The 27,837-nt window shown below is 49.5% G+C and overlaps 1 protein-coding gene across 1 annotated transcript in view; it reads right to left on the bottom strand.

The window, feature by feature from the left end:
* ASAP3 (ArfGAP with SH3 domain, ankyrin repeat and PH domain 3) overlaps nucleotides 1-22,933 on the bottom strand; it is a 48,158-nt gene extending 25,225 nt beyond the window's left edge. Inside the window, 1 exon segment of the mRNA XM_081086683.1 lies at nucleotides 22,700-22,933. Within this exon segment, the coding sequence (XP_080942809.1) occupies nucleotides 22,700-22,828 (129 nt within the window). The 5' untranslated portion in view covers nucleotides 22,829-22,933.
* Nucleotides 22,934-27,837: the final 4,904 nt, after the last annotated feature.

Below are 27,837 nucleotides of genomic sequence, written 5' to 3'. Positions count from 1 at the left end.
TGCTTGCTCCCAAAATCCTTGGCTCCGTAAGCAGCCATGTGAGGACGAGGAGGCAGAGGCGGGATACCATGGGTGGGCAGTGAGATCAGATGGGACACACTCAACACCCCACTGGAGAGAACTGGTGGGACGACATGAGGCCATGTCCAAGTTCAGAGGTTACAGGACAACTAGCAGACTGGGGAAGGCCAGAAGATATGGTAAGAAGCCGGCTTCCCATGCTCTAGGTGAGCTCACCCCACATGGAAGCTGCCAACCTCATGAAACCCTCATGAAATATATAGTTAAGTTGGAATGTTAGGGTTGCAAAGGGCCCACAGAGCCACAGATTAGGAATCTGAGGTCAAGAGAGGGGAGGGCCATGCCCAGAGTCAAATAGTGGGCAGGCAGCAAGGCTGGGCTTCCAGGGGTGCCCCATGACAGTGCTCTATCCACGGCCCCGCCCTGACCTCAGCCCCACCTGTTTTGTCCAGCGACTAAATGGGATCAGAGTTTCATCTCCAAAGAGTTGCTGCAATGTGAGAAGAGTTAGCAAACACGTTGGAATGGTGTCTGCAAGGACTGTAAACAATGCTCACAGAGGGCATGCCCGGGGCAGAGCTTAGAGGCCCTGTGGCGTGTTCTCGGGAGCTTCTGGCATGTGGGAAGCCTCTGGAGGGAGGAGGTCTGGCTTTGAAGCCCAGCTCCACCGCCCAGATGCTGTGTGACCTTGGGCAAGTTGCCTATTGTCTCTGAGCTCCCTGACCAGCTATCTGTAAAAGAGAGGAAACAGTGCCCACCTCTCAGGGTTGGTATGAGGATTATTTTGTAGGCGGTCATGCACATAAAGGGTTTCCATGGTGTTAAGCAGAGTGTGTCCTCAATGAATAGGACCTATGATCATGATCAGCAGCTGCTGCTGGTGCTGAAAAGGTCCATCAAATCCTGGATATTTTTCCTATATGGATTAGAAACCTAATATTCTCCTCCCTGAGTATGAACTTGAGGGACTTTCATGTTCGGGGCCAGTGGAAGCCCATCACAGGACTGAAGAAAGAAAGTCAAGGACTTAGGGAGATTGGGTCATAATTGAGTAGCTAAGGAACTAAGACTCTTTTTACTGGGGAGACCCAGGAGAAAGGACACGACATCTCTATAGTTCCCAAAGACCCGGACGGGGAGACACGTGTCCACCGAAGCCCTTGATCCCCACCTTGAAACTTGGAAAGGGAAAGCTAAGAGGTGATCAACTTAAGGAGCGATGCCTTCACTCCAAAAGACAGTACAAGGTAAAGACGTGAACAAATTCCAAAGAGATTTAGAAAACCCTCTAGAACAGGCATGTCAAACTCAAAGGCTAACACGGGCCAAATAAACAAGGCATGCGGCCTGTGGGCCGCGAGTTTGACATGCTTGCTCTAGAAGGTAGATCTGTGTGCCTAGCACACAGAAGATGCTCAACATTGTTTACCTAAATGAATGACAGTTTGCAAAGTCCTAGGCACGGACCTGAGAGGTCTACTAAGTCCATGCTCTCGATGCCTTTTGGGGAATCTTTCCATCCCACGATATCCACTCTCTGAAAACTGCCGTCCTCTTCTCTAGAGGTGAACCCTTGCTGCCTTGTTTGTTCCAGCATTGACTGGACCAGGGTGGACACTTGAACCAAAGTAGGCCAATTCGATTCTCTCTCCAAGGAGTTTGGAACTGGGCTCTGGGAAGCTAGCTAAATGACTGAACGTGCTTAAGCTGGGAAACCTTGCCCACCGTGTGCAAAGGAAAAAGAACAAAGCAGATAAGTAGAAGAGGCATGAGACCCATGCTGCCACCGAAAGGCAGGAGAAAAGGGCTGCCCTGGCTTCTGGTAACTTCCCAGCTCCTGCTACGTTGAATATTCTATCACTGTACAGGCGGGGATGTCACCTTAATCACCCACAAACCGTCCCTTGGTAGCTTTGTCAGACATATATCGGGAAACGGCTTTCCAGAAAGAACTAGTTATTGAGTGCCTGCTGTGCATTCATAACCTGTGTAAAAGGCACAATCTCACAATGGGCACAAGACACTGCGGGGGGGGGGGGGGGGTGTGCGGTGAGGGCATGTGCCAGGGCATAGGGGAGGCCAGGGGAAGGTCAATGGGGAAAAAAAGGAGACATATGTACTACTATTTGTAATACTTTAAACAATAAAAAAAAATGGCACAATCTCAGCTCTTAGGACATCACTATCTAAGGGTTGAGAAAGAGCCAAGTAAATAGGTCCTGGTAAAACAGTGTGATTAGATGACCAAGGTACCAGGGAGCCCACGGGAAGCAGAGCCCTGTCTGCTCAGGAAGAGCAGGGAAGGCTTCTCTTAAGCCAGTGGTTCTCAACCTATGGGTCGCGACCCCTTTGGGGGTCGAATGACCTTTTCACAGGGGTCACCTAAGACCATTGGAAAACAGATATTTAATTACATATTGTTTTTGTGATTAATCACTATGCTTTATGTTCAATTTGTAACAATGAAATTGGGAGTCACCACAACATGAGGAACTGTATGAAAGGGTCGCGGCATTAGGAAGGTTGAGAACCACTGCTTAAGGCTTAAGCTATGATGCTTGTCTCTAGGACTGGACAGGAGGAAAAGACTGACTGTGCTGTGAGGCAGCATAGGGCGCTGGGGAAAACGGCAGGACTGCTAGAGGAGAGAGGCTTGCTCTGGGAAGAACGGGCAGGGAGCCCTAGCCAATGTGGTTCAGTTGGTTGGGCGTCTTCCCGTGCGTGGAAAGATTTTGGGCTCGAGCCCCAGTAGGGGGTGTGCAGAAGGCAGCTAAATGATGTTTTGCACTCACACTGATGTTTCTCTCTTCCTCTCTCTCCGTTCCTCTCTCTCTAAAAATCAGTAAAAAAACACACACCAAAAACAGCAACTGGGAAACACACACACACACACACACACATACACAAAAAAGGAAAATAAAGAAACTTTTTTTTAAAATGGGCAAGGAGATTAACATAGTTCGCTCACTCATTCATTCATTCATTCATTCCAACAGGCATCTATTGGTGCCTCTTTCAGCCAGACATGGCCTTCCTTCAAGCGGCTCACAGACATATAAGCACACAAGTGCCTGAAGGGGGCACAAGAAGGGAGAATTCTAATCACCCTCTTCTCAAGAAAATACCTGAAAATCGTTTACACTGGGGTATAAATCATTTACTTTCTCTGATACAATCGGCAAAGACTTAAGCTAAAGAAAAATGCTTTTTACAAATTTACTTATAAAGAAAAATATTTTTAAGGAGGAGATTCTGATCATAGCCTGGGGATGGGAAGGTATTTGGGGAAAGGTGCAGTGATGTGTCACAAGCTGAGGTGCTAGCCCCAGTCTCCCCAAAATAATCTCCCTGCAAGATAACAGCCTAGTCAGTTCTCCAAAACTCCTCCTCTTTAAAATGGGAGAAAAGTAATATAACATGGCGGGAAAAATCCATTTTCCACTTAACTCACAGAGTTACTATGAGACCCACATGAGATCGCAGACATGTGCCAAAGCTTGAGGCATTTGGAAAGAATGAGTATGATTCTTACTGTGGCTTGTTTTCTGCCTGTGTGAGATCAGCCCTTATTTCCCATGCCTGAGCCTGGATAGGTTAAGGGGGAGCGGGGGGGGGGGGGATAAGGTCTGGATTTAGGTGGGTCCATTCAACCCCCAGTAGTTGTTCTCAAAGTGGGGGTCCCTGAACCAGCAACATCAACATCACCTGGGTATATGTTAGAAATGCAAATTCTCTAGCTGAATCAGAAAATCTGGGGTGGGCCCAGAAATACTGTGTTTTAACAAGCCTTCCAGGTGAGTCTGATGCATACTAAAGTTTGGGAATCACTGGTCTAATTCAGAGGTGCAGTAAATCATCATTGACAAGAGTATGGGGCTGGCCCCAAACTACCTGGTTTTTAATATTAGCTCCTTAGGTACTTGCTATGTGTTCTCTCTGTGCCTCAATTTCCCTCTTCATGAAATGAGGATAATAATAGTTCCTACTACATAGGGTTGTTGGGGAGATTCAATGAATTTACATAAGTAAAGTGCTTATAACACTACTAGAGGCCCGGTACACCACATCCTTGCACTGGGGGGGTGGGGGGGTGGGTGGAGGGGGCGTCCCTCAGCCCAGCCTGTGTCCAGCAGGCGGAAATCCCTCTCATAGTCCGGGACTCCTCAACCCCTCGCTCATTACCACACTCCTGCAGCGGAGGCGGGAGAGGTTCCCGCCACCACCACTGCACTCGTCAGCCATGAGCCTGGCTTGTGGCTGAGCAGCATCCCCCCTGTGGGAGTGCACTGACCACCAGGGGTCAGCTCCTGCACTGAGCCTCTACCCCCTGGTGGTCAGTGCGCGTCATAGCGACCGGTAGTTCTGCCATTCAGTTGATTTGCATATTACCCTTTTAATATATAAGATAATTTGGTAGCTAGTAATGTTATCTATTTCAAAATTAAACTCAATTTGGTTTAGGAATTTCTTGACTTTCCTTGAGCTAATTAAAGATACCTCTCCCCACCCCCTCCACCCCCGATAATCCTGCTCAGCAAGATGTGGGAACCGCAGGTACAGAGCGGTGGCCTTGAAATCTCTGCCACTGGGCAGCCACAGAGTGCAAGATATTATACATCCGGAGTGCTGGCTCTGTGCCAGGAATGTCATTTGTCACTCTCCCAGTCACCCTTTGAGATAGGCATCATCATTCAAATTTTAGAGACAGAGCTACCAAGGGAAGGAACATGTCCAGGTATGTCCAGGTCACAGAATGCTCAACAATGGCAGAGTCCTAATTTAAACCGAGACCTGGCCAATCAACAGCCAATGTTCCTTCCATACCAACAGGCTGCCCCACAAAGGTTAGAGGACACGGCTTTTTTGATCCTGGGACTAGACCTGCTTTGAACCAGAACCCGAACTCCACCACCTCTCCCATATCCTCTCACCATCCTTTCAAACTTAGGGGAGGGAGGACAGGGAAAGAGAGAGAGAGACCCATCCAAAGAAAGTGAAGTTGATAACAGTGGTGGGGCCCAGCTGCAAAGCTACAGATCTGTTTTCTCTTTGGTAGCATAGCCCTTGGAGTATTTGCAGCTGGGGCCCCACCACTGTTACAGGTTGGCCCTGGGGAGGATTCCCAGGGCTGTGAGGTGGAAGTTGGGGAGATAAAAACAGATTACAGCTCAACCAGAGGAAGAAGTTCCTAAGAAAAAAGAAATGATCCCTGGGAACGAGCACGCTTCCCATCACTTGAAGTATCTGAGGACTTCAGGTGCTGGAGAATGATTCAGGCACTGGATTTGGGGTTAGTATTGACTACCACGTAGATTTCTCTTAAAGCTAAGAGTCCATGGCTCCACGCAAGAGCCTGGGCAGGCATTGGACAAAGACAGGCAAAACACAGAGCCTCAGGGACATGTCTGAACTTGGGAAACCAATGGGAGGCCTGCTGATAGCCTTGCCTGGCTGGTCCTAGACAAAGCCTGAATTCCAGCTGGTGGCACTGTCCCACTCCACCCAAACCATGCACACATGCACACACACGCGCGCACGCGCGCGCGCACACACACACATACAAGCACGCATGCGCACATGCGCGCGCGCACACACGCACACGCACACACACACTGCTCTGACTCTCTGGTTTGTCTTCTCTACAGGCAAAAGTCCACAGATGGCAGCACGATGGCCATGCCCAGCTGTCCTGCTAGCAAAGGCCACATGCATGCCCCCCCCACCCCCAAATCAGGATTCATCAATAGGACCCATTCTTCATTCCTGTGATCTCTCAGAGCCAGCTGTGGTTACTATGGCGACCCAGCCAAGGAGGGCAGAGCTGCTAAAGCTAAGGCCTTGGGAGTTGCATATTAAATTCCACCATTAGATATTCACTCCTTTGGACTATTATAAGACATAGGCACCACGTTTGTGGCATCCCATGACCATTACAGCTATCATTAATCAATCACAGTCTTTTTCCCACTGACCCTGGGGTTTGCTCCTCATTCTGCTAAGACTGCTCTACCTATTACACTAGAATTGGCACAGGAGATGAAACCTTTATCTTTGCTTTGGACCCTGATGTTGTTCCTTGAGAGATGAAGTCACAGAATATTAGAGATAACCTAACACTACTTCCTCATTTTACAGGCTGCAAAACGAAGGCTCAGGTGAGTTTCTTGCCCCAGGTCTCATTGGATATGCAAACACACTAAAAAGGAATACATACCGAATCTTGTACAGGGCTTTACAGTTTGTAAAGCAGTCTGACACCCACTCTTTAAGACTCACAGCATCCCAATGAGGTTGTCATTGCTTTCGTCCCCATCTGGCTGATGAGTTAATGAGGCCCAGAGAGGAAAAGAAAGTAGCCTGAGCTCACACAGATAGAAAGTGGGGAGATTCAATGAATTCACATAGGTAAAGTGCTTATAACACTTGGACCTGGGACCAAAATGATTAGACTATAACTAACTCCCTTGCTCATTAGCAGTCTGTGGGCCCTAGGACACCTGTTGAGGGAAAGTCATTGAAACTTTGACATTAAAAAGGAGTCCTGCGCTGGCCAGTGTGGCTCAGTTGGTTGAGCATCCTCCCAGGAACTGAGAGGTTGCAGGTCCATTCCCGGTTAGGGCACATGCCCAGGTTGCAAGTTCAATCTCCGGGGTTGGGGTGTGTTTGGGAGACAACCAATCAATGTTTCTCTCTCTCTCTTCTTCTCTCTCTAAAAACAATTTTTAAAAAGAGGGGTCCTCCCATGAGGTGGCAGAATACTGGCTCTTTTGATCTTTGACTCTGATGTCCACAAGGAGATTAAGTTATATGGACATGTTCAGTGTGAAAATTAAAATGACATTTTAATAAGCAAACTAAAAGACTTAGAACAATTAATGAAATGATATGTAGAATGCAAGAAACCAACACATGGTTTCTCATTTCCACATCCAGCTACCAACTTATGGGAAGGCAGGAGATGGAGACGCGTTACACTGCACAGGGATGCAACGGCAAGCACAGACTGCATGAAACCACAAGACAAGCCCCCGAGTTTCTTTAACGTGTGGACTGCAAAAGACAAGCGCGCAAATGATGGAGCGGGACTCTAAGAGGCTTAAAAATACATCAACATCAAGGGTGGGGGAAAAAAAAAGGACACATATGTAATACCCTTCGTAATACTTTAAGCAATAAAAAAAAAATACATCAACAAGTGGACACACTTGGGTCTGACTAGAAAATAAACTTGAAATTACAACAATGATGAGATGGCTGGAAATCTGAAAGCTGGGTAATTGATGATTTAGGAGTTATTGTTAATATTTGGGGGTGCAATAATGGTATTGTAGTTATGTAAACAACAAAAAAGGCCTTACTGCCTACAGATTCACGCTGAAATATTTAAGGATGAAATGATATGATGTTTGGAATTTGCTTCAAAATAAGATGAGAGTGAGGGAAGCAGGTGGGGATGTGGAGAAGGCAGGATTGGGTTACAGGTAAGTGGCGGGGAGGGGGGGGGTTCACTATTCTGTTCTGAATATTCTAGATTCTCCATCATCAGAAAAAAGTTAGAGATAGTAGATGAAAATATAAGATTGGCAAATTATTAGTCATTGAAACTGGGTGAGTCTACCTTTGTGTATGTTTGAAACTTTCCACAATACTAACTTAATAAAAGAAGGCAAGAGGTGAAGTTGGGAACCACTGCACCAAGTTACCTGAAACTGGTTCTTGACACCTTAGTGATCTGGCCCCTGTCAATGGGCAGCTGTCTGGGCCTGGCTTTCAGCAGAGGATGGGATGGGAGAGAGCGGGTTTTGGAGAAGTCAACCTGAGGGCTGGGCACCGGTGACCAATGGAGGGCAAGGGACAGGAAGGGGAGACGGGAAGGGGTTAGGACTGATCTGCTGGCTAAAGGTGGCCATAAGCTCCGCGGCCTAAATACAAAGAGGACACTTAGAAAGAGCACAGGATACAGGATGTAGAGTGAGGAGACCTGGGTTCTATTCCAGACCCAGTTCCTTCCTAGCTCTGAGGCCCTGAGCGAGTCCCAGCCTTTCTAGGCAAATTTGCATCTGCAAAATGGGAATGACAGTCGCTGCTGCTCCAGCCCGCTCCCACTGAGACTCAAGTCACATGACGAACGTTTGAAGCTCAGGCAAACACGAAGTGCCCATTCATGTCATGCTCTAAGTTTGCTTTTTCTCCCCTACCGGCCCAATCACCAGATCCAGAGAAATGCAGGGAGCCCCACAGGGCCTTCCTGGGTGGCCAGCAAGGAGGGGAAAGGGTGGGGCTGAGAACTATTTGCTAAGCATCCCACCTCTGGGCAATCTCAGCTCAGCTCCACTCCCTTAATAGTGTCCAGCATCTCAACTCAGCAAACCGGCTCCTCTCCACCGAGCAGGGCAGAGAGTAAAGTCTCTAACGGAGTCACTGGCACATAGTAGGGGCGCGTTCACACACACCATGGGCAGGGGCTGGGGAGAGAGGGATGTCAGGGCACTGCCCTGAAGGTGCTCACAAGGAGGCAAGGAGACACTTGCTAAGGGCTGAGGAGGCCTTGAGAACCTGGAGCAGGAGAGGACCTGTGTGGGGGCACAGACGAGGGGCGCCCACCCCACCCCGGGATGAAGTGATGCTGCAGAGCCTTGAAGAATGAGGAGACCCTGATAAAGCCAAGTAGGACGGGGAAGATGACTCTGAGAGGAGGGGCGCCCCTGCCAAGTCCCTGGGTGGGAGCGCTCAGCACATTCGGGAACAGCCAGGGCCGGTGGGGAAATGGCGAGCAGTGCGCGGCCTGAATGCGGCTGGTAGGCCATGCTCACAGAGAGAGCTGCACAGATGCTTCTATGTCATCACCGCCACGTGCCAGGCTTTTTCTAAGTACCTGACACGCTTTATAGTATTGCATGTAACCCTGTCAACAACCCCAGGAGTCTTTACGGAGGAGGGAACTGAGGCCCAGGGAAGAAGGCATGTGCCCAGGCTCGCACAACCAGCAAGCAGTGGAACCTAAACTCAAAACCAAGATGTTAATCTTTGGAGTCCAAGGTTTTAACCAAAACCTCTACATCAGGGGTCCTCAAACTACGGCCTGCGGGCCACAGGCAAATACAAATATTGTATTTGTTCCTGTTTTGTTTTTTTACTTCAAAATAAGATATGTGCAGTGTGCATAGGAATTTGTTCATAGTTTTTTTTTTAAACTATAGTCCGGCCCTCCAACGGTCTGAGGGACAGTGAACTGGCCTCCTGTTTAAAAAGTTTGAGGACCCCTGCTCTACATGCTACCCCCTCACTCCGACCCCCCAGTGTTCCGGAGCTCCTGGAGGTTCTAAACGAGAGGGTGAACTGATAAATTCTTGGGGTACAAAGATCAACTCTGGGGCTCAGCTGCAGACTCTTGTAGAAGTGGGAGAAAGGGGGTGCCCTTGTCTCCAAGGCATGATAGGGCAATGAGAGCCCAGCCCAGCCCAGCCCAGCCCAGCCCAAAGCACATCACCCAACAGGAAGGACTCGATTCCAAGCTCTCAGGGTGAGTCCACTGACAAACAGGAATCCAAGCTCCGCCCACGTACCCAGTGCTGGCTTTGGGGCAGGCACCTCGCTTATTCCTCCCCATAACCCTGCGAGGTAGTCATTATCCTCCCCCTTTTACAGAGGAGGAAACCGAGGCTGGGGCCGCTTACGCAACTGGCTCAAGGTCATGAGGTAGCTCTCGGAAGCATAGCGCTCTCTGCCTCCAGAGCCCTCTCTCACTGCCACGCTAGAGCAAACCCTGAGGCCCATCCCACCTCCCCGAGCCCCGGTTACCTCTGTAAGGATAGCTGTGAGGATGCAATCAGGTCATATTTTGTCTAATGGTGGATGTTGGGCATCTTGAGAGGCAATGCAGAAACATGCTAAATTTTAGGCCTGCCTCTGCATTAGCCCCTCTGAGCAAGTTTCTTTCTCCCGTGCCTCAGTTTCTCCATCTGTACAGCTTAGAGCTGACGAACATGAACTCTAAGCACCCTTCGGGGTGAAGGCTCTGGGACTCAGAGTCAAGGTTAATCATACCTGCAAGGCTGCTCCAACCTCAGCCACCTCAGGAGTAAAAGTCTCCAAGTGGTTTTCATGTGGACAAGCCCCCACCCCCAGCACCTGCGTCCAGGCTGGGCCGGTCAGGAGGAGCCAGAGGAGAGCAGGGGTCTCTCCAGCTGCCCTTGGCATCAGCCGTGTGGAAGGACCGCCAGCCCTGCCCAAATGGAAGGCCTGGAAGCCAGGACCCAGGCCAGCCCCCGCCTCTGGTGTGACCTCGCTAAGTCTCCTTCCCTCCCTTGCCCCGACTCCTCCTCTGGAACTAAGGGGTTGGGCGGGAACGTGGAAGGCTCCTGCCAGCTCTCACATTTATTATTTCAGAATCCCTCCACCTCTCGCTGTTTTCCTTCCTGCACTGTGGAGCCCGAGACTGCCCACGTGCCCCTCGGTGGGGCCCGCACAGACTTCTCCCCAGCCGGGGAACCTGTCCAGTCTGGCCAGCTCAGCCCCACCAGTTGCCCCTTGCAGGGTGGTGGGAAGAGGGGACGGAGAGGGGGTGCAGGAAGGGAGCCTCACCCTCACCATATGCTGAGGCCTCTGCAAACCCAAGTTTCCTGGCTGGGACTTTCCTCAGGAGACGGCTCAGCAGTGATGAGCTAAGAGAGCAAGAACTCCGCAGACAGACCGCCGGAGAGTGGTCCGACCCAAGCCTGGCCCCAAGCCCTGAATTCCACCCAGCCCTGGGGAGAGCCCGCCTGCCCTCCTGGACAGAGTGGCAAAGGGTCCCATGACTTCCCATCCTCTGGGCCCCCTTGTAGGTCTGGATGAGTCCCTCCCTGCCCCCCACTTGGACTTGATGTCCATCACTAATCCCTTAAGCCCCAGGCCTGTCCAACTTTTTGCAATTTCCTCAGTTTGCCAGACTTTTACTCATGTTGCTCCCATGGCCTGGGGAGCCCTATCCCATTCTGCCTAGTACACGCTCCATCCTTCCTGACTCAGCTTACAGGTCACCCCCATCCCTACCACACAGAACTGACCCCTCCAGAACTCACCCTGCTGCCTTTGTGCCACCCTGTGCCCATTTTTATCAGGGCACTCCTGGCCCTTATTCATTCCACATGCCTGACTTCTAAAAACGCCAAAATGGCAGGGATCAGCTCATTTGCTTTTGCATCCACTGCATCCATGGGGACCGGCACATGAGTAGCCATAAATGTTTATGGAATGAATGCATGAATAAACGAATGAGTGGATATTAGCAAGGGCCCATGGAAACACAGAAAAGACAGCAGGAGGGAAGGACTCCAGCTTTTATATCACACAGTTCTAAGTCCAAACCCTGGTTCTCTTAGCAGTGTGACCTGAGACAAGGGACTTAGTTCATCTGAGCCCCCACTTCCCCATCTGTCAAATGGGATAATAACATTCAGTCCTATCTTAAAGGAATGTGAACAGGCATTTAAGCACCTAGCCCAGTACTGGGCATACAGGAAGGTCTGCATGGTGGCTATCCTGCCCAGCAGATATCTCTGTATTCCCCGGGCCCTGACTCACAACATCCCGGGCTGCCCAGTGGAATCGCCTGGAGCACTTAAAAAGTAAGGATGCGGAAATCTCACTTCAGACCTGTTAAATCAAAGTCCCTGGGGAGGGGGAGGAGCAGCCAGGCATCACCAGAGCAGTGAGGTGAAGCACTCCCAAGTGCTTTGGGCTGCCCAAGTCCGAATCCTGCCAATAGAGTTGTCAGATTTAGGAAAAATAAATACAGGGCATGCAGTTATATTTGTATTTCAGACAATCAGCGAGTAAGTTTTTAGTATAAATATGCCCCAAATAGTGCATGGGCATCCTGTATGTTATTTGGCAACCCTGTTTACTAAGTTATTTTATCTCTCTGTGCCTTTGTTTCCTGATGGGGATGATATGAATCACTATATGGGAAATGCTTACAACACTGCCTGGTGTTTGCCATTCCTATTCTTATTGCTTTTAAAGGAACCCAGGTGGCATGGGAGAACCCCGAAAACATCATGCCAACCGAAAGAAGTCAGACACAAAAGACCACATATTGCCCGGCCAGCGTAGCTCAGTGGCTGAGCGTCAACCTATGAACCAGGAGGTCACAAGTTCGATTTCTAGTCAGGGCACATGCCCGCATTGCCGGCTCGATCTCCAGTAGGGGGCGTGCAGGAGGCAGCGATCAATGATTCTCTCTCATCATTGATGTTTCTATCTCTCCCTTTCCCTTCCTCTCAAATCAATAAAAAAAATATATTTTTTTAAAAAAGGCCATATATCGCAGGATTCCATTGACATGACATGTCCAGTATAAGGCAAATCCATAGAGACAGAAAGCTGCCAGGGCTGGGGGAGTGGGAGTGGGGAGTAACTGCTAATGAACATAGGTTTTCTTTTGGGAGTGATGGAAATGTTCTGGAATTAGTGGTAAGGATTGCAAAACACTGAACAAAGACCACTGAACTGAACACTTGAAAATAATTTAAATGGCCTGGGTAGTGTTGCTCAGTGGTTGAGCATCGACCTACAAACCAGGAGGTCACAGGTTTGATTCCCGGTCAGGGCACATGCTTGGATTGCAGGCTCAATCCCCAGTAGGGTGCGTGCAGGAGGCAGCCGATCAATGATTCTCTCTCATCTTTGATGCTTCTATCTCTCTCTCCCTCTCCCTTCCTCTCTGAAATCAACAACAACGAAACTTTTTATAAATAAAATAAAATAGTTGAAATGGAGAATTTTTCTCAACTTTTGAAAGTCTACCTAAAAGCAACCCAGGGGATTATGATGTCCAGCCAGGTCTGAGAACTGGGTAGACTCTCAACAAGTGTTTGATGAAGAAATGATTGGATGGGAGAGAGCTCAGGCAGAGAGCCTGCCTAGATTCAGCTACTCATTCCTGGACACTTCAAGGTAAACACCATTTCTCTTTTTCCTCTGGTGCCAGGGCTGCACAGACAACTTTAACATTCACTCATCGTATTTACCGCATCCCTGTTGCAATTATCTCCTCCTTTTCTTTGTGTGGCTCCTGATCTCTGTAACTATCCATGTGCAGGTGTATTTGTGTTTTTAGTAAAAGGGGATTTTTAGAAATATATATATTTTATTGATTTTTTACAGAGAGGAAGGGAGAAGAGATAGAGAGTTAGAAACATCGATCAGCTGCCTCCTGCACACTCCCTACTGGGTATGTGCCCGCAACCAAGGTACATGCCCTTGACCGGAATCGAACCTGGGACCCTTGAGTCTGCAGGCCGACGCTCTATTCACTGAGCCAAACCGGTCAGGGCTAAAAGGGGATTTTAAAAAGTTATTAAATATCTGTTATGTGCCAGGTATATGCTAGGTTCTTGATCTGTAACCCCCTCAAACAACCTCATAAGATTGTTATTATCATGCCTGATTTGCAGATGCGGAAACTGAGATTCAGAAAAGTTGAGTCATTTGCTTGAGGCCATTCAACTAGTAAGAATTCAAACCCAGGTCTGTCTATTTCTTACTGTCTCCATAGACCTCAGCCACTAGCCTGTAAGCTGTGGGTTGTCGATCATCTTTTCATGAATGACTGACATCCTTCCCAGATGTCAATCATCCATGCCCTCAGAACCTACCATCCCACCTTTGTACACAGGGGGTTCAATAAATAGATTTCAATGGATTACTAACCTTGAGTGGGCAAGCAATAGCTCACAATAGTTTTCACTCTGCTCCTCAGCGTTGCCTGGGGAACTTTTGAACTGCTTATTTGTCCAGGCCTCACCCGGGAGAGATTTTGATTCAGTAGATCTGGGTGGAGCCTGAAGTTCTTAAAAGCAGTCAAGGTCAAAAACCAGCTGAGTTAGGGAACTGAAGGCAGCTGTTTCCAGCTCAGCCTCCCATACCCTCCACAGTGAGGCCCAATCACAATGCTCCCCGGACAAACACAGCCCAGAGTCCTGCCCTTGTGTCTCAGGGAACTCACTGTGCCTCCGTGGGCCTCACTGCCCCATGTGCTCTGGCCCTTCAAAGGAAACTTCCAGCAATAACTCTGTCTGAGGACTATACAAGCAGATGTTTTATAGTGCTTCACTTTACTGTGCTTCACAGATGTTGCTTTTTTTTTTCTTTTTTTTACAAATTGAAGGCAAGACCCAAGACCAGCAAAAATTTTATAGCTCACTTTAGTGCCAAACTCACTTTATTGCAGTGGTCTGAAATGAACCCTGAGTATCTCTGAGGTCTGCCTTTGGGGGAAAGCATTTTCCTTCTGCTCTGACTTCAAGTTCCCAAGCCTGCCTATGTCATCTCGTTGCCAGAAACACCTCAACACCAGACAAGGAATTAAGCACGGAAGACAGAAATTTGAGGACAGGGGTGGAGGGGGAGGGGGGGGGAGACTTTGGGACACTGAGCTCAAGGCTGACAGCTCCAGGGAGACTCCCTGCCCTTGTGCAGAGCCAGCCTGGTAGGGGAAGAAGCTGGGCTCAGCAGAGCTGGTCCTAAGTCCATCCTGGAGAACGCCCTTGGCCCAGGTCCCTGATTGCCATCCATGTCTCTGTTCCCCTATGTGTGTGTGTGGGGGGGGGGGGGGCGGGGGGGGCGGGGGGGACTTCTCATCTGCCCCCTCCTGAAATCAGCCCAGGCCGGTGTGGAGGGAAAATAGCACTAAATCTATTCTTAAGGTCATGGATGACCTCCCTGTTATCAAAGCCAGGGGTCATGTCTGTCATTTCCTTATTTTATTTCTGGACACGCAGGCAGCATGTGAGGGAGCTCTCTCCTCCCAACATCCCTCCCCTGGCTTCTGAGGCACTGTACTCTCTTGATTTCCCTCCTTCCTCACTGGCAGCTCCTTCTCAGCCTCCTTTATCAACTCCTCTTCCCATCCTAACCTCTCAACACTGGAGCTCCCCAGAGCTTGGGCCTGGGCCCTCTTCATTCCTCTCCCTGGGTGATCTCATCCATTCCCACGGCTTTAAACACCAGCTAATTCAATGTATGCATATGTGGTTCATGGACTGCCTGCCTGAGCATCTCCTGTGGTGCTGGTTAAAATGCAGATTCCCAGACACCCTCCTGCATGCTGGCAAACCCGCCAAGGACATTTGCACCCCCCCCCCCCCGCCCCTTTTCCTTCTTCTTCTTCTTCTTCTTTTTTTTTTTTTTTTTTTTTGGCACTATGGGAAATTACTTCCTGCACAAATCTTGGCTGAGTTTGCCTCCTAGAAGAGCTAATAAGATCAAATTCTTGCTTTTCCAGCCTCTCTTGCAGCTAGGGTACAGGTGTATGAGCTAGGCTTGGCCAATAAGAGGCAATCACTACAAACTTTGAATTAGGAGCCAGAGAGAGTAGAAGATCCATTCTTATGCTGGTGGCAACAGCAGTGAAGGTGCCCAGTCTCCAGGGGATGGTGACAGTGCAAGCTGTGACATTTAGTGTGTAGTAGCAGCATCCTGGCCAAACTGGCTCCGTGGAGCGATTTTGGCTGAGATCCTGCCTGATGCCTTACCCCAGTCTCCAGCTTCCCAGAAATTCTGCAAACTGCTGAATATTCCCTTTGAATGAACTCCTTTTCTGTTTAAATCAGCTCAGGTTGGTTTCTGTTACTCGCAATAAGAAGCCCAAGTAAGATACAGCCACTGAATTGGACTCTCTGGGAGTGGTGCCAGGTGATTCATACACAGAGTTTGAAACTCAGTATCTCAATGCTAACAACTCTCAAATGTGTATCTCCAGTCCACTCCTTTGATCTCCAAACTCATATACACAAGTGCCTGCTTGACATTTCTAGTTGGATGTCTCAAAGTCCTATAAGATGTACAAACAGAATTCTTGACTTTCCCTGAAACCTGTCCCTCTCCCAGGTTCCCCCTTCCTAAGAAGGGGGAATGGCACTCCCCCGTTAGGAATTTGGGAACCATTCTTGACCACCTCCCACATGTACTCCATTAACAAATCTTGATGTTACTATAGTCATGTATCACTGAACAACGGATATACATTCTGAGAAATGGGTCGTTAGATGATTCTGTCGTTGTGCAAACACCATAGAGGGCACTTACACAAACCTAGGTGGCATAGCTTCCTACACACCTAGGCTATAAGATCTACCCTACTGCTTCTCGGCTACAGGCCTACCCAGCATGTTACTGTACTGAACACTGTAGGCAATTGTGAATGCACTGCGTTACAACATCAGAACAGCTACGATGTCAGTAGGCAATAGGAATTTTTCAGCTTCATGATAATCTTATGGGACCACCATCACACCCAACAGGGGGCGTGGAGGAGGCAGCCGATCAATGATTCTCTCTCATCATTAATGTTTCTCTCTCTCTTCCTCTCCCTTCCTCTCTGAAATCAATAAAAGTATGTTTTTAAAAAATAACATAAAGATGGGAGAGGACTGAGGCTATGGGTGTGGGTGAGATCGCCTGGGGAGAGAGGCTAGGAGGAGAAGAGATGAGGACACAGGACCAAACCTAAAGGAAGGCCTTGACCGGGAGGATGAGCCTTCCTGCCACTGGTCACAACGTGCAATTACCGATTTGTCTGTTTGCTGCTTGTCTTTCCCAGAACACTGTGAGCCCAATGCAGCAGAGACGGCATCTCTTTAATGAGCTGTGTGCTACCCAGTGACTAACACAGGGCCTGGCCGGGAACAGTCCCCAGGCACTATGCTGGCTGCTGTGTCCCTCAGAGGACCGGTTTCATCCATTCCAACACGACTGGGTCCACTGGTCTCTACAAAAAGCCCAAATGCTTTATTGACACTCAAGGCCCTCCAAGTCGTGCTGTATCCCCTGAGATCTCCAATCTATCTCTTTAATTCCCTTACACTTGAGCTTTCCAAAGTGGGGATTCATCTACACCTGGACAACCAGGTGGGCACAAAACAGGATGAGCACAGTGCCTCTCCCTGATCCTAGGTTATCCCAACCGAAGCAGAATTACCATGGACATGGCGGGGGGGTGGGGGGGTGGGGGGAGTGCTTTCTAGGCCCTGCCCCTCTTCTCTGAGAAGTGCACCCCTTCCCAGTGTAGAACTCTGTGCCATGTTTACCCTGCCCAAGTCTCCATGACCTCTGTTGATGAAAGCAGGGTGGAGACCCGGCTTCTGGAACCAATCCAGAACTAGGCCAGGTCGTTAACCTCTCTGCCAAGAACTTGGATGTGGCACACAAGACTGGCTTGATTACTTTTAGATGCTGGACCAGTGAGGTCACGTGAATGCGGGGGCTAAAGCTACCTGTCCTCCCCAGAAGATTGTTATGCTCTTTGGGGCCTGTGTGATGACAAGCGATCAAAAGCACTGCTCAGATATGCAGAAAGAAATAGAGGCAGCCCGGCAGGTGTAGCTCAGTGGTTGAGCAGCAACCCAGGAACCAAGAGGCCACCGGTTTGATTCCCAGTCAGGGCACATGCCCAGATTGCTGACTCAATCCCCTGAGCAGGGCGGGGAACGCAGGAGGCAGCCAATCAATGTTTCTGTCTATCTCTTTCCCTTCCTCTCTCTCTAAAAAAAATCAATAAAAAGATATTTTGAAGAAAAAGAAAGAAATAGAGGCAAGAGACAGAGAGGATGATGATGCAGCTGCCTTTGTTCCTGACGACCGAGGCCCTGGTGAAGTCTACTTTTACTGACAGCTCTTCAGTCCCACGAGGCACCTCCAAATCTTTAAAACAAATTTATCTTCAATGTAAACAAGCTTGAGAGGGTTTATGTTTCTTACAGATCATCTCTAGGATTACGTAATTTTTTTAAAATATATATTTTTTTATTGATTTCAGAGAGGAAGGGAGAGATAGAAACATCAATGATGAAAGGGAACCATTGATTGGCTGCCTCCTGCACGCTGGACCGAGCCCACAACCCAGGCATGTGCCCTTGACCAGAATCAAACCTGGGACCTTTCAGTCTGCAGGCTGACACTCTATCCTCTGAGCCAACCAGCGAGGGCAAGATTACACAATTTTTATTGTTTTTGTAAAATGAATATAGACAAAGCAGGTAAACTTCACGAGAATATTAAGAATTGAGAATGAAATCCTTTCTGAACAAGATTCAAAATAGCAAAAGTTGGCCCTGGCCATGTAGCTCAGTTGGTTAGAGTGCCATCCCAACACACCAAGATTTCATACAAAAACCAGGGCACATACAGAAATCAACCAATGAATGCATAAATAAGGGGAACAACAAATCGATGTTTTTCTTTCTCTCTTCCTCTCTCTAAAATCAATCAGTAAATCAATAAAACAACAAAAAAGCAAAAGTCACAAAAGAAAAGATAAATTTGACTCTAATAAAATTTAAAACTGTGAATTATAAGACATGATACCAATTTAGGCAAATATTCCCCCTAACTACCATCCTCTCCCTGATAATATAGTTTCTCTGAGGACACACATTGGAAAGCATGCACAGTCCCAATGCAATTACCTCTGGGGAGAGTACAGGGATTGTGAGACATGGTCAGAGATGACTTTACATTTTTCAGTTATGTTTTCAAAAATTGTTTTGTTGCCCTAGCCGGTTTGACTCAGTGGATGGAGCGTCGGCCTGCGGACTGAGGGGTCCCAGGTTCGATTCTGGTCAGGGGCATGTGCTTTGGTTGTGGGCACATCCCCAGTGGGGGGTGTGCAGGAGGCGGCTAGTCGGTGTTTCTCTCTCATCGATGTTTCTAACTCTCTGTCCCTCTCCCTTCCTCTCTGTAGAAGTCAATGAAGTATATTTAAAAAAAAATTTTTTTTTTGTTAATCCTCAACAAAAGATATTTTTCCATTGATTTTTAGAGAGAATGGAAGCGGGGGGGGGGGGGAGATACAGAGAAAGAGAACATCGATGTGAGAGAGACACATCGATTGGTTGCCTCCCTCATGTGCCCCAACAAGAGCCAGGGATCGAGCCTGCAACCGAGGTACATGACCTTGACTGGAATCGAACCCGGAACCCTTCAGTTCATGGGCCAAAACTCTATCCACTGTGCCAAACCGATTAGGGCTGTTTTTAAATTTTTAAATTAAAAATTATGTCCTTTGTGCAATTAAAACTTCATTAAGTCTAATATATATATAATCTCACAAACCTTTGAAGCTCTCCTATTTGTGGTGAACTGCTTTATTTGAGACCCAGTAGGAGATATAAGTTCACTAGTAGTTTGAGATGCATGATGTAGCAGGAATTCTCAGCACTGGTCAAAATGGCTTACTTGGTTCCTGAATATGCTCTCTTCCCACCAATCTCAAAATTCACTCTTATCTTCTTCACTTAATGGAGTTTTCCCATCCTTCAATACCCATCTGGAAGTGTCACCTCCTCCAGGAAGCTCTCCCTGATTGCACCAGTCCTCACTGCTCTCTCCCTGCCCTACTTTAACAGCCTCTATGGCACTGACTGTACCTTTCTCTGGGCACTCAGGACAAATTCCTAGGGTACCTACTTATCTCTCTAAGATAGGCTACTTCTCCCAACCAGCCAGCAAACAAGAGCAGTATCTTAATGTCCTTGGTGCCTAGCATAGAGATGGCATGGAGAATTGGTCAGACCTTAGAGTCAGACAGACTCACTATGTGACACAAGGCAACGGGCTAACCTTCCTGGGCCCACTTTCACCTGTGTTATTGTGAATATCAATGAGATGATGGATGTAAAGGGGCCCCAGAACAGGAAAAGGTGGTTGACAGAATGGTGATCTGTCTTAACCCTCTCTCACTTTTGTACAGAGTTTCACAATAAAAAACAAAAACCTTTAACAACCCAGAGAAGGAGGGATGATTAGACCCATTTTAAGGGAAAATAACTGCGATTCAGGGAGGTTACAAAGGGAGGACAGGCAGTAGATCTTTAGAAGAGAACAGAACCAGCGATTAGAAATTTGCGTAGACATGCCAATTCTTCCCTTACTCAGCTATAGGAGCTTGGATAATTCTCTTGCTCTCCGGGGACATCAGTTTCCCCATCTCCAATAAGAGCCTCCCTTGGTGATCTCTATCTAAAGGGTCCCTCAGGGCTAATATTCTAGATTCCTGTGACCTGCCCAGGGTCCTTCTCAGCAGGACTGTTCAAAAGGTCTGCAAGTCTAGGACAGAGTCCCTAGATACTCCCCGGAAACCAACTGGGAGTGGAAGACTTGACTTAAGAATCAGTTGTGCCCTGGCTGGTGTGGCTCAGTTGGTTGAAATATTGTCCCATACACTGAAAGGTCATGGGTTCAATTCCAAAGTCAGGGCACATACCCAGATTTCGGATTCAATCCCCTGTCAGGGCATGTAACTGATTGATGTCTCTCTTTCATATTGATGTTTCTCTCTCTCTCTCAAATCAATAAAGATTAAAAAAAAAAAAAAAGAATCAGTTGTATTTTAATATGCAAATTGACCAAAAGGTGGAATGACTGGTCGCTATGACACGCACTGACCACCAGGGGGCATATGCTCAATGCAGGAGCTGCCCCCTGGTGGTCAGTGTGCTCTCACAGGGAGAGCGCCCCTCAGCCAGAAGCCGGGTTCATGGCTGGCAAGTGCAGTGGCAGTGACGAGAGCCTCTCCCGCCTCCGCAGTAGCGCTAAGGGTGTTCGACTGACGGCTTAGCAGGGAGCAGGCCTAAGCCAGCAGTCAGACATCCCCTGAGGGTTCCCGGACTGCAAGAGGGCACAGGCCGGGCTGAAGGACCCCCCCCCCAAGTGCACGAATTTCGTGCACCAGGCCTCTAGTGTAAATATAAACACAAATGGAAAACCAAACAGGAAACCTCTGGCAAGTCCAATCCAAAGGTCAGATTCTAACTTTTGGGGCAGTGACAGAGAAACGCGTGGGTGCCACAGGCTTTCTCCTGTAAAAACAAACCTCACGTGCGCCAAATCAAAGTCTCAAAGGCAAAAGGGACCGAGTTTTGTTGGGTCTGAATTGGGGCAAAGCTGAACCCTAACCAGAGCCTGCTTCCACCTCCAGACCCATTTAAGGGCTCCCTTTCCCCTCCAGACACACACAAGTGCTTACACACACCAAGCCAGGCAAGGCCAGATGCACCAGCATAAATGGGCATTTCTGTCCCTGCCGAAGGCTTCATAGTACAGTTCCTTCTCCTGCTCTGATTTAACATTTTAATGAACCCAAAAAGGAGGCTGAACTGTGACAGCCCTATGGGTGCCAAAGGCACTGAATTCTTCCAGGTCATGAAATATGAGACTATGAAGACAAACTTGAGGAAGCTCTCTCCTCAGGATGAGGCTCTGTGGCTGTTTCCCTGTGAGCCTCCCAGTAAAATACAAGCTGTAGTCATAGTTGGTGGACTCTAAGCTACTGGTTCTGCCCAAGGAAGGCGGCCAAAGATTGGCTGCTTATTTTAATTAAAACTTGTACCCCTGCTTTGTGCAAAGCACTAGGCTGGGCTCTGTGAAAGACGTGGACAAGAGACCTAGTCACTCTGCAAAGAGGTCCGTCGGTTCACCTGGTCATGATTCCATTTATCAAGATGCATGCCTTACATGCATTGCCTCACGTAATACCATAGCCCCGTAGGTAAATATCATTATCTCCATTTTACAGATGCCAGAGTGGGGCTCAAACAAATCAGGTCACAGGCCCAAGCTCACACAGCTGGCACACTGCAGAGCCAGAATTTGAACACAGTCTGCCTCCCCCAAAGTTGGTGCTCTTTCCGCAGTCCTCTATCACCCCACTTCAAAGTGACAGACACAGACTCTGAGAAGGGGGCGCAGCCTGCCCGAGGAGAGAAGGAAAAGAAATTTCCCCAAGACACTGATCCAGAGCATTATAAACTACTGAGCTTGGTGTCAGCCACACAGTAGGTGCTCAATACGCTTATGGTGAAGGATGGAAGGTGACGGCAACAGCTGAGGTCCCCAAATGTCACCCAAATTCAGGCCACCCTCTGAAAGGGAGCTGCAAAAACTTATCCTGCACTGGCCCAGAGCTGCAGGGTGTCTGCCCTAGAACATTTTCTGCAGGGGAAGCCCGGTAAAGCGCAGCAGGTCCCAGGAGAGGAATGAACTCCACAGAGTAGGGGAATGGGGTGGGGCAGCCTGCAAGGGGGAAAGAAAAGGCCTGGGACGCCTTGCTGGGAAAGACAAAGAGGAGAGGGGAAGGGGAGGAGACTAGAGACTTGCCAACAGCCTGGCCAAGGTGAACCCCGGCTCCCGGCGCCTTCTCATTTGCATTCATTCCACAAACACCGGCCAAATCTCAGAGCCAGCAGCCAGGGGGAGGGGGCCTCCCTGCAGCCAGGGAAAGGTTCTTGTCTGAGGCGGGCAGGCCTGCTTCCCAGAAGAGGAGTGACTTTGGGGCCAAACCCGTGGGGCTCCGAAGATGAAAACGCAAACAGATGCAGTGAGGCGCTGAGCAAGCACATGCGATGGTGCAGGTAACCGAGAGCACGGGGGGTATGAGCCCCGACCTGTGACCTGTCGTCGAGGTGACCTCAAGGCCCCCCACAAACCATCCCTCCGGCCCTCCCCAAGGCCTCGACGGTGAGGACGCGACGTGAGGACGCGGATGTCTGAGATGCACGCACTTCTCACAGATCTAGGAAGGGGGCAGGTTTTGGGGAGTGGTAAGGGCCAACGTAGCTCCCGTCACGCCGTCACGCCGGTGAACATCAAGGCGAGACCCTGCCGGGACCCTGAACCCCGCCCGCCTCGGCCCCCTCACCTCCTCCCGCACCAGTGCCGCCCCCCGGCACCGGGGCATCTTGGCGGCGAAGGCTGCGGCCCCAGCCGGGGAGTTGAGGTCCTCCACTGTGACGGCCAGGAACTCCGCGACGCTGAGCTGCTCGGGCATGATGGGTGCGGGGCGGGGGCTCCGGGGCTGCGGGAGCTCGGGGGCTGCGGGCGCGGGGCGCGCTCACTTCACAGCTCTGGGCTGGCCGCACAGCCCTCCGAGGGCGCCGTCAGGGCCTCCGCACGCTCCACCCCTCGCGCCGCCCCGCCCCGCCCCCGGCTGCCTTCTCCGCGCACTGTCCAGTCACCTCGGGTCCCGGAGTCCCCACCCCGTCCCCAACCCCATCCTCCTCTCGGCCCCGCCCTGTCCTCCTCTAGGCCCCGCCCCGTCCTCTTCTCGGCTCCGCCCCCTGGCCTCCCAGCGCCGGGCTCACTGCCCCGCCCCTTGCCCCACAGCCCTGCCTCTTGCCTCTCGGCGCCGCCCCTTGTCTCGGCCCCGCCCCGGCCTCCCTGAAGCTCCTAAGGCCCCCCGCCGACCTCCAGGTTCCGCTCCCTTCCTTCCCGCTCCCTGGTTCTCCTTCCTCCCTTGGTTCCCAGTTAGAAACATCAATGAGAGAGAAACATCCATCAGCCGCCTCCTGCACACTCCCCACTGGGGATGTGCCCGCAACCCAGGTACATGCCCTTGACCGGAACCAAACCTGGGACCCCTCAGTCCTCAGGCCGACACTCCATCCACTGAGCCAAACCGGCTTCGGCTATATATATATTTTTTAAATATATTTTTATTGATTTCAAAGAGGAAGGAAGAGGGAGAGAGAGCCAGAAACATCAATGATGAGAGAGAATCATTGATCGGCTGCCTCCTGCACGCCCCTTACTGGACATCGAGCCGGCAACGCGGGCATGTGCCCTGACCAGGAATTGAACTGTGACCTCCTGGTTCATAGGTCCATGCTCACTGAGCCAGCCAGCCGGCTGTGGAGTCTGATAGATCTAAGTTCCAATCCTGTGCTGCTACTGACCAGCTGTGTGCAGCTGAGGAAATTGCTTGCTTCTCTAAAACGGAATCTCTTCCTCTTAAAATGGCCTAATGGTATGTTGTCCCATAAGGAGATCGAGAGAATTTTATAGTTTGCGTAGAAAAAGAAAACTTGGAAAGCTATCCACTAAAATATTACCACCGAGGACATTTTGAGTACATTTTTTTTTCTTTTGGTTAATTTGTGTATCTTAACTTTTCTATAAGGGACATATACTACTTAGGTAATAAAATTAAAAGTTGAAAAAAAAATGTACAATCTGGTGAAGACAGGACAAATGTGCTGTGAAGTACAACTCTGCTTCACCCCTCAGGCACCTTTTAATCGCTCCAGTCTGTTTTCAACCCCAAGTACTAGCAGGAGGTCAACTAGGATCTCCTTCTCTCTCTCTCTCTCTCTTTTTTTTTAAATATTTTATTGATTTTCTACAGAGAGGAAGGGAGAGAGACAGAGAGCCAGAAACATTGATGAGAGAGAAACATCAATCAGCTGCCCTCCGCACACCCCCAACCGGGGACGCCCCACAACCAAGGCACATGCCCCTGACCAGAATCGAACCCGGGACCCTTCAGACTGCAGGCCAACGCTCTATCCATGGAGCCAAACCGGCCAGGGCTAGGCTCTCCTTCTCTTAAAACACAAGAAGCACTTAATTCTCTTGCTTGGTTTCTGGGAGCATCTGGCACTGTTAGCCACTCCTTCTTGAAACACACGTTCCCTTGACCGAGGATATTTTCCCATCAATTTTTAGAGAGAGTGGAGAGGAGAGACAGAGAGAAACATGTGTCTCTCTCTCCCATCGATTGGTGGCGAAGTACGTTCGTTCCCTTGACTGGAATTGAACCTGAGACCCTTTTTAAAAAAAAATCTATTTTATTGATTTTTTACAGAGAGGAAGGGAGAGGGACAGAGAGTTAGAAACAATCGATGAGAGAGAAACTTCAATCAGATGCCTCCTGCACACCCCCTACTGTGCCCGAAACCAAGGTACATGCCCTTGACCGGAATCGAACCCGGGACCCTTCAGTCCGCAGGCTGACGCTCTATCCACTGAGCCAAATGGACAAGGGCTGGGACAGTCATTTTCCTTGGTGGTCCTCCCTCCTCTCTGAGGGCTCCTTCTCAGAGACCTTTTCTGAATGTGCTTCCTCTGCGTGTATCTTAAATGCCGGAGCCATTGGGAGCCCTCTGCTGGACCCCTGGCTCTTCTCACTCTACCCAGGCTTCATCCAACACCACCAGATTCCTTTTCACCGTTAATGTTGATGTTTTCTGTGCTAGTTTCCTATTACTGCTTTAACAAATTACTGCAAATTTGGTGGCTTAAAACAACACCCATTTATTCTCTTACGATTCTAGAGGCCAGAAGTCTGAAAACATTTTACAGGACTGAAATCAAGGTTATCAGCAGGCCACACTCCCTGCAGAGGTTCTAGGGGAGCATCCGTTTCCTTAACCTTTTCCAGCTTCTAGAACTGCATACCTTGCATTCTTTGGCCTGTGGCCGACTTCCTCTATCTGCAAGGGCATCTTGGGCTTGCAAAGGCATCACACTGCCTTCTTTTCTGTGGTCAAATCGCCCTCAGCCTCGGTCTTCTAAGCACATTTGTTAGTACAGTTAGGGTCCACCTGGGTAATCCAGGGTAATCCCCATCTCAAAGATCTTTAAATTAACCACTCCCGCAAAATTCCACAACTTGAAATAATAATAAGAACAATAACCGTTATCAGAGTTAGTTTATGTAAGTACTCTTCTAAGCCCATTACATACAATAACTCATGAATTCTCTCTAAGGTCGGTACTATTATTATCCCCATTTTACAGAATGGGAATCTAAGACAGGGAGCCATAAGGGACTTGCCCAAGGGTACTGGCAAGTGATTGATGGAATCAGGAGACAACACAGGCAATCTGGCTGTGAACCGGTGCCCAATGTCTGGGCTTCTGTTTGTCTTGGTCTATGAAAGCAGACCCAAGCCAGGGAGGAACGCTGAAAAGTTCAAGTTTGTCTTCACTGACTGCCTCAGAGGGGGAGGATCTCCAGGGTCCTCTAGCCCTCTGTCCCCGCTCCAGCCAGGAAAGACCTCCAGCACCTCTGGCTGAAGCCCATCCAGGCGCCCTCCAGTGGAGGATGAGGTGAGTGGTCTCAGGCCTTTTCTCGAGCCTCGTGGAGACAAGCTCTGGAGACCGGTCTGGCTCTCAATGCTGGCTGTGCTCCTTATTAGCTTGGGAAAGCCTCAGTTTCCCCATGTGGAAAATGGAGATAATAATGCCTGTCTTATGGGGCTATTGTGAGGATTAAAGCGCCCAGAAAATGGTGACTGGCGTTATTATTTGTCTTTGATTGAAGAAAAAAAACTTACAGTTTTCTGGAGGTCTGTCTTATAGCTCTGAGTTCAGAAGTCTGACATGGGTCTTACTGGGCTAAATTCAAGGTGTTGGTGGGGTTGTGTTCCTTTAAAGCAACGAATCCATTTCCTTGCCTTTCACACTTCTAATAGCTGTGTGCCTTCCTGGCCCTTGGCCCCTTCCTCCATCTCCAAAGCTAGCAGTATAGCATCTTGAGGTCCCTCCCTGACTCTGGCATGGCCTCTTCTTCCTCTTTCACTCATAAGGAAGGACCCCTGTGATTCCCCTGGGCTCATCTGGAAATCTAGGATCTCCCCATCTCAGGATCAGCTGATCGGCAGCCTTAATTGCATCTGCAATCCTAATTTCCCTTGTCACATGACATAACATATTCACAGGCTCTGGGATTAGAACACTATTCTGCCTACGACAGGGGGGAAGAAAACACTGTTGGGCAGTTCCCTCGGCGGTCCCGGATCTGTCTCTTGCTTCAACAGTGTTTGGATGCAACAGACGCAGGGACCACCTCCGGGACCAGCCAACACACCGGTTTTTTTCTACCTTAACTCCTTATTGCCGAACAACCGTGAGCTCCCAAATCCGTCAGAATTGCTCCACCGAGGTGGAGGCTGCGGCCAACCGCCTGGCCAGCCTGCCCCTGCGGGCCTCCCGCACCTACCTCTCTGGGCTTCTATTTCGCCCCTGAGGACGTGGCTCTGGAGGGCGTGGGCCACCTCTTCCCCGAGTTGGTGGAGAAGACGCACAAGGGTGCTGAGCATCTCAAAGTTGAAAACCAGCGAGGCGGCCGCCTTCTCTCCCAGGACCCGCTGAGGCCCCCCAAGATGCGTGGGCAAAACCCAGGGCCCATGGCAGCTGCCCTGGCCTTGGAGAGGCACCTGACCAGGCCCTGGTGGAGCTGCCGGCTCTGGTTCCACCCGCACAGACCCTCACCTCTGGGACTTCCTGCAGAACCACTTCCAGGTGTGGAGGTGAAACTCATCAAGAAGATGGGGGACACCTGACTCACCTCCGCAGGCTGACGGCCCCCAGGCTGGGCTGGGCGAGTGTCTCTTCGAAAGGCTCACCCTCCAGCATGACTAGGAGCCTTTGGGGGCCCCTCTGCTTCCCCTGGTGTCTGGCTTTTACCTGAGCTTCTCCCTGAAACTACTAGCCATTCTTTTAACCACCCTGAAGCCCTCTCCTATGCATTGGACCAAATGAAACAATAAATCTTTTTGCAGCAGGAAGAAAAAAAAAAAGAGCCCTAGCTGGTTTGGCTCAATGGGTAGAGCGTTGGCCTGTGGACTGAAGGGCCCCATGTTCGATTCTGGTCGAGGGCACATGCTGGGGTTGTGGGCTCGATCCTCAGTAGGGGGCGTGCAGGAGGCAGCCGATCAAGATTCTCTCTCCTCATTGATGTTTCTATCTCTCTCTCCCTTGCTCTCTGAAATCAATAAAAATATATTTTTAAAAAAGAAAGAAAGAGAGAGAGAGAGAGAGAGAAAGAAAGAAAGAAAGAAAGAAAGAAAGAAAGAAAGAAAGAAAGAAAGAAAACACTGTTGGGCAGTGACATACTTGGACTCTGAGCTATGAGCACACCCATGCTCAAAAACCTACCATGGCTCCCCATTGCCTCCAGGATAAGGCCAGACCTATCAGCCTGGCAGGTAAGGCCTTTTATGAGCAGGCACTTTCTGGCCTCCTTGCCTCTGCTCTACCTAAAAGGCTTTTTCTTCC

This window comes from Myotis nattereri (genome assembly GCF_964212035.1).
Source record: "Myotis nattereri genome assembly, chromosome: 3".
Lineage (NCBI taxonomy): Eukaryota > Metazoa > Chordata > Mammalia > Chiroptera > Vespertilionidae > Myotis > Myotis nattereri.
The sequence above is the reverse complement of the archived record's forward strand: the minus strand, read 5'-3'. Positions and strand labels throughout refer to the sequence as shown.